This window comes from Lonchura striata, chromosome 8 (assembly GCF_046129695.1).
Source record: "Lonchura striata isolate bLonStr1 chromosome 8, bLonStr1.mat, whole genome shotgun sequence".
Lineage (NCBI taxonomy): Eukaryota > Metazoa > Chordata > Aves > Passeriformes > Estrildidae > Lonchura > Lonchura striata.
Window position 1 is genome coordinate 30,428,434 of NC_134610.1, and position 10,803 is coordinate 30,439,236.

General features: G+C 38.8%; 1 protein-coding gene across 1 annotated transcript in view; it reads left to right on the top strand.

The window, feature by feature from the left end:
• The window catches only part of STAT4 (signal transducer and activator of transcription 4), a 42,885-nt gene extending 32,211 nt beyond the window's left edge, over window positions 1-10,674 (top strand). Inside the window, exons 18-24 of the mRNA XM_021531373.2 lie at window positions 30-82; window positions 905-999; window positions 1,568-1,704; window positions 2,119-2,310; window positions 3,537-3,603; window positions 6,064-6,172; window positions 8,272-10,674. Coding sequence (XP_021387048.1) covers window positions 30-82; window positions 905-999; window positions 1,568-1,704; window positions 2,119-2,310; window positions 3,537-3,603; window positions 6,064-6,172; window positions 8,272-8,298 — 680 coding nt within the window. The 3' untranslated portion in view covers window positions 8,299-10,674. The remainder of the gene's footprint in view (window positions 1-29; window positions 83-904; window positions 1,000-1,567; window positions 1,705-2,118; window positions 2,311-3,536; window positions 3,604-6,063; window positions 6,173-8,271) is intronic.
• The last annotated feature ends 129 nt before the right edge of the window (window positions 10,675-10,803 follow it).

Genomic DNA, 10,803 nt, shown 5'->3' on the forward strand with positions numbered 1-10,803 from the left:
TTTGGGCTTTTTTTTCCCCCCTCTTTCAGGACAGCAAGTCAGTTACAATGATTATCAACTATCCTGGGCAAAGTTCTGCAAGGTACTGTTCCAAAAGTAACACTAAACTCTTATTTCTCATAACACCCACAGCCATGCCTATCTTTGTTTCTCTGATGCTGCTGCTAAGATTCCTACTTGCCATATGTGGCACTTTCAGCTCAGCATAATTACATCCTTTGTAAAAATTTAACTAGGGAGAAAACACTCCAGAATCATAAAGCTTGAGGTTAGGGATCTACTCTAGTTATATTGCTACAGATATCAGAAACTGCCATTACAGTGTGCCTTATATATTTCTGTATATGATTAATTGAAAGTCTTACCAAGGCATGCAATACTTTTTTCATAAAGAGTAAGTAAGATTTTTCATATGTTTAGTTTTTGACCTAAATTATTTCAAGACAGTCAATATATGCAATAACTTTGATGAGGAACAGAGAATATATTGATAAAGAAGGGCAAGCTCCTTTAATTTATACTAACTACGTTATTTAAACAAGTGCAGAACCTTGGAGGGAAGTTCAACTTTCTCATCTTCTTTTCACTCAAAATACAAATTTGTAACTAGGAAGAAACCACAGATGTGATTTTTATTCTCCTTGAAAAATGCATATCTTAAAAATCAGTTGGTTTTATGTCAGGTTGAAAGAGGGATGTTACTCAAAACCACAGCTCAAATTGTGATTTTCACTTGAGAAAAGTAGTTTATTCTTAAGAAACTGAGAAGAAACTGTCAGAAGTATTGGGTAACATCACTCTCATGATTCTCCTCTCATGTGTGTTGTTTATGTTTGTGGTTGTTTGTGTGGGGGTTGGTTGTGGGGTTTTGTTTGTGTTTTGTGGTTGTTTTTTTAACTGTTAGGAACATTTGCCTGGGAAGTCTTTTACCTTTTGGGTTTGGCTTGAAGCAATCCTGGACTTGATTAAAAAACACATTCTTCCTCTTTGGATTGATGGGTGAGCAAAAAGGGAACTGCTGTATATTGATCTCTCTCCACATTTTCTCTGTCCTTTACTCATATCAGTTTTAGCCATGAAGAGAAGTATTTGCAATGAGTTTAACACTTCTGTCTCCCTTCTCCCATTCATAACTTTTGGAAATTGCTGCCAAAGGGGAACAACATGGCATCTCTTAGAAAGGCAGGTTTAGATCTATTCTTCAGTTCTGTCCATGCAATCAAGCACTAGGATAAATTTCACCAGGCTTCATAGTACTTTGAGCTCAATGCCATACACATGGAAATGTGTCATCACACAAAGCCTTGGTCATAGTACCCAAGCCTCATAAAGCTTTGTAACCAGGTTTTGAACACCTGCATAAAGCCTGGCCAGATCAAGGCCAGGCTGAATAGTTCTGAGCAACGTGGTCTGGTGAAAGATGTCCCTGTCCACAACAGGGGGTTTGGAACCAGGTGAACTTTAAGGTCCCTTCCAACCCAGGCCCTTCTATGATTCTACATATTGTACAGATTAAAGTCTCTATTTTTTTCCAAAAGTAAACCCATGATTTCCTGTTATACTTCAGGTACATAATGGGATTTGTAAGCAAAGAAAAGGAACGAATTCTGCTGAAAGACAAGACACCAGGAACATTTTTATTAAGGTTTAGTGAGAGCAATCTGGGTGGAATTACCTTTACTTGGGTGGATCAGCTAGAAAATGGTAAGTATAATTAAATTAAAAAAAAAAACAAGCCAACAACTAAATCAAAACTAACCCAAACTCTGCAATATGCCTGCACTACAGGAGTGAAGTTTTGTTTGATTTGAAAGTAAGATTTACATGTATCATGTCATAGTATGGTTTTGGACAAGATACAAGTGTCATAATTTCTCAAACACAAACCAAAACTCTGACATTCTGAGCTCTTTACATTAACAAAGCTCTCTATGAAGTGTACCTGCTAACTGCAGGCTTTAGATTTGTTTCCAAATATGCAGAAATTAAATACTGAAAGGTACTAACATAGGTAAAACAGGTAATGCCTATACAAGTGTAAACCTCAAAGGAAAGGCAAAAATGTGCTCCAGCTGCAGCTGCTCATCTACAAGTTATGGTGCCTTTGTGTTTTTGCAGGAGATGTAACATTTCATTCGGTGGAGCCCTACAACAAAGGTCGCTTATCTGCCCTGCCTTTTGCCGACATACTGCGCGATTACAAAGTTATCATGGCAGACAATGTTCCTGAAAACCCCCTGAAGTACCTGTATCCAGATATCCCCAAAGATAAGGCCTTTGGCAAACACTACAGCTGTCAGCCAAATGAAGGTATAGGCTCCATTTCTCTATTAACCCTTCCTGCACAGCAGCTGCAAAGTCAAGAGGCAATTTGAGGACTGTAGGGAGAGGAGGGAGAGAACAGATTAAGATGCCTCCTTTAATAGTCATCTTCAAGAGAACTGTTTTAACATGTGTCTGTCATTTAGACAGCTTCATTTTGCAAATACATCTCTAGTCTTAGAGGTTACATTAGAGGTGATGACAATATTCAAAAAAAGCTAAGAAATTGATTTTTTTTTTTCCCTGACTGATGTACCACAAAATTCAGTGCTTGGGTGTTTAATAGAAAGTGAAAAGTCATCCTGGTTATTGACTGCATAGTTCTGTTACACTGTAGCATGTTGTCGCTTTAATTTCAAGAAAACTCAGTATTTCCCAAACAGCTTGGAACCCCTACTTGGTTTCATTTCATGCAATGGAACCCTAAAAAAAGGCTGTTTATCTGCACCACCTTTTCCCAATATATGCACAATTACAAAGTTATTATGGCAGACAATCTTTCTGAAAACCTTTGTCAACTGCACTGGAAAATTCAAAAAGGCTAAACAAGAATGGTTTCAAATATGTTCAGGCTCATGTTCTTTTTTGTCCAAGCTACAAGTCAGGTCATTTTTAGATCAAATTCATTCTCACTTAAAGAAAGCCTTAATTTTTTAATAGATAAAACACATTCTTCTAGAATTTCAGTATCAAAGGTTACAATTCCATTTGAACTCAAATTCCAACACAACTCAAAGATATTTGGAGGCTACAGTATTTTTCTCCCTCTTCATTTTAACTCGGTGCACTTTGCCTAATGCTCCAATCATCTAAAATCTTACATATAGGCTTAATTTTGTGCAAAAGAATTAGAATTCAGAATACATGGCTGAAGCTATATCTATAGAGACAGAGCTCAAAGCATTTGCAGAATTGAAATCTGCAGGCTCAGAGTACCAAACTTAAAGAATTGTATACTTGCTTTGAAGGCCTAACGAAATTTCTTTCATCAGTTGCAGTATTATATTGTGATTCATATCAAGGGAGCACAGGCAATTCTGTGACTAAGATCTGAACTCAAGGTAATCTCAGGAATTCCCCTCACTTTCATGGCTATTTATTTTTGCAGGGACTTCCCAATTTATTATTGTCTGCAGTAGTGCAAGCAAATAATCAATTTCAAATAGATAATAAAATGACTACACAATATTTAACTTCTCTACTATTTATTCTAGTCTCAAAACCCTCGGATGGAGGAGGGAAAGGTTATGTTCCTTCTGTATTTATCCCAGTCTCCAAAATGTAAGTATCCTCACAGGTATGTTACACTTCAACTGTTATTTTTATTTAATTTATAGAATCACAGAATAATGAGATTGGAAGAGACCTCTAAAATAATCAAGTCCAACCTATGCCCTAACACCTCAATTAGACTATAGCACCAAATGCCACATCCAGTCTTTTTTAAACACATCTAGAGATGGTAATTCTACCACCTCCCTGGGAAGACAATTCCTGTACTTTATTATTATTTTGGTGAAAAACTTTTTCCTGACATCCAACCTATACCTTTCCTGATGTAGCTTGAGACTGCGGCCTCTTGTTCTGTCAGGTGCTGCCTGGTGGAAGAGACCGGCCCCAACCTGTCTGCAAGCTCCCTTCAGGAAGCTGTAGAGAGCAATAAGGTCACCCCTAAGCCTTCTCTTCTCCAGGCTAAACAACCCCAGTTCCTTCAAATGTTCCTCACCGGGCTTGTGTTCCAAGCCCCTCACCAGGCTCATTGCCCTCCTCCGGATGCACTCAAGCACCTAAATGTCCTTCCCAAACTGAGGGGACCAGAACTGCACAGAGCACTTAAGGTGTGGCCTCACCAGCATCGAGTACAGGGGAAGAATGACCTCCCTGCTCCTGCTGGTCACACAATTCCTAATGCAGGCCAGGTGCCATTGGCCTTCTTGGCCACTGAGGCACATTGCTGCCTCATATCCAGCCAGCTGTCGACCAGCACCCCCAGGTCCCTTTCCACCTGAACACTGTCCAGCCACACTGTCCTTAGCTTGTAATGTTGTAGGGGATTTTTGGGCCAAAATGTAGAACTCGGCACTTAGACTTATTAAACTTCATGCTGTTGGACTCTGCCCATCCATCCAACCAATCTAAGTCTCTCTGCAGAGCCCTTCTTCCTTCCAATAGATCAACACGTGCTCCCAGCTTAGTGTCATCTGCAAATTTACTAATGAAGGACTCAATGCCCTCATCCATGTCATCAATAAAAATATTAAATAGAACTGGTCCCAGCACAGACCCCTGAGGGACACCACTGGTGATTGTCCCCAGCTGGATGCAGCACTGTTCACCAGCACTCTCTGGGCCCAGCCATCCAGCCAGTTCCTAACCCAGCACAAAGTGCTCCTTTCCAAGCCATGGGCTGCCAGCTTCTCCAGGTGTGCTGTGGGAGACAGTGTCAAAGGCCTTGCTGAAGTCTAAATAGACACATCCACAGCCTGTCCTGCGTCTACCAGGCAGGTGCCTGGTCATAAAGAGAGACCAGGTTGGTCAGACATGACCTACCCTTCATAAACCCCCTGCTGGCTGGGTCTGATACCCTGGCCTTCCTGAAAGTGTTGTGTGATAGCACTCAGTATGAACTGTTCCATTATCTTACCTGGTACTGAGGCCAGGCTAACTGGCCTGTAATTACCAGGATCCTCCTTCCTACCTTTTTTATAAAAGGGTGTCACACTGGCCAGTTTCCAGTCATCTGGGACCTCACCAGTGAGCCACAAGTCTTGATAAATGATGGAGGGCAGCTTGGCAAGCTCATCTGCCAGCTCCCCTCATCACCCTAGGGTGGATCCCATCTGGTCCCATTGATTTATACATATCCAAGTGTCCCAGAAGTTCTCTGACTGCCTCTTCTTGGATAACAAGAGGACCATTCTGCTCCCTGACACCACCTACAAACCCCTGAGGACAGCTGGCTTAAGGACAAGCTGTCTTACCACTAAAGACTGAGGTGAAGAAGGCATTAAACATTTCCACCTTTTCCTCATCTTTAGTTACTAGGTTGCCTGCCTCATCCAATAAGGAACAGAGCTCAGTTATATCCTTCCTTTTAATATTAATATATTTGTAAAAACTTTTTTTATTTTTTTTAACAGAAGTTGCCAAGTTCAAACTGAGCTTTGGCTTCCCTAATTTTCTTTTTTCTACATGCCCTAGCAATTCCCTTAAATACTTCCTGAAAAGATGATACATCTTTTTTTTATTTCTAAGTTCTTTCAAAATCTCATTGCTCATCCAGACTGGACATTTGTCTAATTTACATCCTATTTCAGGATTTCCCCTGCCTCCTTTCCCCAAACTATTTGAAAATAGTTTTGCAAAGACTGCTAAAGACAAGAAAAAGAAGTAAAGGACTTCAACTGTAGAGTGCTTTTTCCATTCATGGGGCAAACTATTTGTAAAAATCAAATGCAGATTTTATGGTACTCTGATCTACTTTTCTTTCGCTGTTTCCTTTTTTCCCCAGCAGCTGATATTAGGGGCAAGGAAAGAGGACAAACCTGACTCAATCGCTTACATTTTTAAGTGTATACCAGGTTGTTGGCATGAGCTTACAGGGCCACAAGCAAGCCTGAGGACAGGGTTAACAAATTTAAAAAACATTCATCATACTCCACTGATATGCATAGAGGGATTCAAGTTCTTTCTAAGATTATTTTTGCATATTTTTGTTTGCTTTTGTTTTTTTCTTTTTAGCTTAAATGACTCTACAGAACCACATTCTCCATCAGATCTTCTTCCAATGTCTCCAAGCGTTTATGCTGTGCTGAGAGAACACCTGAGCCCCACAGCCATTGAAACTGCTGTAAGTTGTAAACTTTCCCATTCATAAGTAAATATTAAGGAAACAGGATACAGCACAGATGCTGGTTAATAAAAGGCTGCTTGTACAACTATGAATCAGAGCTCTTTCACCATTTTCTGCATTACATTCTGAAACTATGGTGCACATATTTTCTATTAGAAACGGTACACGACGCTGCAAGCATCTTGAAAGCACTGGAATTGCCTGACACGCTGGCCAATGAATCATGAATGTCAGAACACAAAGATCCCAGAGTTCTTGCACAAATTAAGGCTTTACATTGGCAAATACATGCCACGTATACTAATTCTCTGGACAGCACAAAGGCCTGGACGTGCTCAGGGGAGCTGCCCAAGGAATAGTATAATTTCCAATTCAGCAAACTTGCACAACTTTTTCACACTGCAAGGTTTTACGTGGGGTTTCAAAGTGCAAAATTAAAAGTCAGCTAAAACACTTTCAGCAAAGAAAACTAGTATTAGCTTAGTATATAGAAAGGTTAGGAAAATAACATCATGTTTTTTAAAAAAATCCCTCTTTTCCTTACTCACTCGAAATGACGTTCTGAATCATCATGGCTCAGAGTCCTTAGAGCAATGATATATAGCCAGGTGGGAATTTGTACAGACTTTTCTCAGGAAACACAGCAGTGGTTTGACTCTAGCAGGTTTAGAATAAAATTTCCTTTTTTAATACTAGCCCACCATCCTTATATTACCTTGAAGTGATTATATATTTAAAAGCTTGCCAACTTCCCTTCAAATGCCTCTCTGTAAACACTTCTCCTTACCCACAAACAGAACAAAACTAAACCAGAATCCTGTTTGTGATTAGAAGAACAGTTAAACTTTATATACAAATAGATGAGGTAATACATTAACCTGAAAATCCACTCAAGAGCAAGATATCTTTTTTATTCTTCACTTATTTCTATGATAGCACTTGTGATAAACTAGCTCTTTAGCTGAAAATGAAATAACCAGCCTGAATTAAAATTCTGAATTAAAACCTACCCCACCCAATCCAAGAGATGTACTCTCTTATTTCTGTTTTGGTTTATAACATGTGGAAATGGTTCTGGCCTCCTCAAGTGCACTTAGGAACAATGCACACATTTGCTTTCCTGAATTTTCGTCAGAGTAAAGAATAAATGGATTCACTTTCAGTTAACATCAACCTCCAAACATTTTTGGTTTCTTCTTGCATGCACAGTAAATCTCAGATTAGCTCCATTCAGAGCTTCAAAATAAGCTGTGACGATGGCCATCATTCAGGGTCATAACCTGACAAAATGAATGTGCCTAGTTGCAAACTGAAAGTGTTAAATACAATTTTAAAGGTACCAAGATGAATGGTTCAACGCTGCTAGATGGCAAGTGGTATTTCTGTAGGCTCTTACTAGAAATGTTTTCAAGTTCTGCTAGAAGTTGCATGAGAAAAAATAGTTTTAGAAGATTTTTAAAGAATTCTTTCCTTTTCAATTCAATTGACCTTGCTAAATGGAAATGAAGGAAATATGGAGGTTTTTTCTTTATCAAATTCACAAAACAATCTACCCTGCTGAAGAGCTGGCTTAGTATAGCAAGAAGACAATCTGCACTATTAATGCAATACTTTTTCTTCGTGAAATGCCAATAAAAAAGCATTGTGTGAGATACAGAAAACAAGAGTTAAATCTGCAGCAGGACAAAATATCCTGCAATTGACTCAGTCTTAGCAAGATATACTTTCTGCAGCCTTGCTGAATTCCCTTCTATTCCCTCCACCCTGTCCAGCTTCCATTACCCATCCAAAAAAAACAAGACTCCAGGAAGAACCCTGACATACATATCCACAGGCTTCAAGAACCACAAAAGTTTATACAAAAATAAATACCATGCTTATTATTATTGCAATAGTTTTCTACACAGTATCTTCTAAAGAGCATTCTTCTATTTTCTAAACAACTAGAATCAGGATTTCAGATCCTTATCAGTTTTTATGACATTGTCAAAGTGACTTTGCAGTTACCTAGAGCCAGAGAAAGTTTCATTTGCAGTTTCTTTTGAATGAATAGCTGTGAGTGCCATGAGACTAATTCTGTCCTTCTTTTCTTCTAGCTGAGTTCTCCTTACTCAACTGACTGAAGCGCACATACTAGAAAAATCAGTAATTGTGGGAACATTGGATGGGTTAAAGAAGTCATAATCCTGTCACCTCTGAAAGTCAGCTTTTCTGGAAACCATGATGTTATTCTTAGGCCTCTTTCTATTATCAATAACACATAAACAATGAATTTTCTCCCTAGGGAATACAAACAGCCTTTTGCAAGTCACATTTGGTGTTGTCATTGAAAAAAGACCAAATCCTTTCTGGCTTGGGAGTCATTTGACTTCAGTGGGGTCCCAGCAGAGATAACTTTTACTTGCTAATTTAACTAATTTCCATAGAATTGCTGTAAATACGAATGCATAAGAACAAAATGTTTTGCTTCTGAAGACAGTATATAAAGATAACTAAAGACATTAATGTGTTTGGAGAAATTAGGATCTATTATATTAAATACTTTCTGCTTATGCATAATCTTATACACCACTGATTTAGATACTATTTCAAAGTAAAGATTTTTGTTCCCTGACTTTGAATGTTCCAGAGGTATCTGGGGTTTGCTTTACTTCAAAGATGAATTGCCTTCAAGATAGATTTTTATCTGATACCACAGCAGAAGTTGTGGAAAGCAGGTAGGGAAGGCTGGGGAGAGAAGGGAGTTCCAGAAAGGAAGCAGATATAAAACTTGTGGTGTTAGAAATGCTGTCTCCATTTCTCCACTGGAAAAGAGAGTAAGTAAAACTTCCCCTCTCACAAAATAGTTGCAAAAGCAAATCTGTTTGGGCAGGAGATACTCCAGCAAAAATTGTTAGAAAGTCTACAAATAGAAGATCCTGATCTGACACAGTTTGGATGCTAATCAGTCAATGGCAACAGGGAAGCAGTTTTAAAAAACAGTTACTGAAGAGCTGCAGCATTTGCTGACCACCTGGAAATTTGTGCTCCGTGACAGGATATTACAGGCCCGTCACAGCCTCACTTAATAAGCAGGACAACTAGTTTCTGTAAAAATAGTAAATTGCCCTCTTTAAATACTCCGTTTTTTTCTTTCAGGTGTGTTTACTGCTCAGTTTGGGTTGTTTGGTTTTGTTGTTTTAGTTTTATTTCCCCCAGAGTTACCCCTAAAATCGCTGTTCATAGAATAACAAACTGGCAACTCCAAGGCCACTGTATTTCACAAATCCATGTACAATCAGGATGCAAGCCTTGCCTGAAGAACACATGAGTAATGCATGCAAAGTTCTTAAAACACAAAACTTGAACAATTGCACCTTGCTGCTTTCTCAAGCAGGTATAAATGAGACTTCTGTGATGAAAACTCCTTGAATCGGTAAGACATAGATTTACTTTCATTTCTTCTTTCATCCATGCTATTTACTTTAGTTGAGAGTGAGTGAGCGGAAACAAAGTAATGAGGTATTTTTGTGATGCACAGAAGTAGATTTCAAAGAAACAAACGCATCTCTGTTCATTACACTGAGTGATTCAAAGCAAGCTGCACGTAAGTTCAGTAAGCATCACGTATAAAATAAAACACAAGAGCAATTCTGTATATAGCTTGGTAGTATCTGTAACTTATATAACCAGCATGAACAAAATCAGATTTTGGCTTCAAGTTGCATCCGGACCTCTGCGGATTTTTTTTCAAGGCACAGCAAAAACAGTCTTGCTGCCTTTTGGTTGACCTTAAACTGAGCTACAGACAGTAACACATAATTCTAAAGCAGGAAACATGACCTCCCCTAACATCAGCTGTTGCGTGCCTTTTCATTCTAACCTCTTCCCATAATCTTAATACAAACAAAACGGGGGATACCTTTTAGTTTTGACCATCTGAAGTTCATGAGAAGCACTGTAAGACAAGATCAGACATGGCGTGCAAACCAGTCTCCTTTTTCTTTCTTTCCTGTTCTCTATGCAAGGCAACCCTCCAAAACTCTCAAGTATTAACTTCAGCCCAACATAACTGGTGTTTCTGAACAGCATCATGGATCAGATTTTGGCATGACAGCTCCTGCTATTGCTTCAGATCAGATTGCTGCATAGGGTCAACTTAACATTTTGTTGAAAAGATCCGCCTTGAGATCATTTCACTGCTTTAAAGGAACACTGGAATAATTTATCTGTAGGATGAATACATACAGACCAAGCCTCCTTCCTTTTAAAAAAGTGAGAATTTTGTCCTTATGCCATGATGAGTAAGAATACAGCTCTCCAGTGAAACGATGGTGTGGAGGAAAATCACAAAAAAGGGATGCCTAGATACTACCACCAAAAAAAAAAAATTTGCTTTTAAGTAGTTCTACTAACTGTCCTTTTGCTGTGTTTTGCGGCAACAAAGTAAAAATGTAATTGTTTTAGGCTTTGTCTTGGTGTGACGCTGTAATGATCCTAATTAAAAAACATGAAACCTGTCAGTTACTTTCTTCCATTGCTTTTATTCATAGCCATTTTTATAGATCTACTGCTGCCTAGTATTTCACACCACGAAGCTTACCAAACAGATCTACTATTTTTGTCATGAAGTAATAACACCTGGCTCC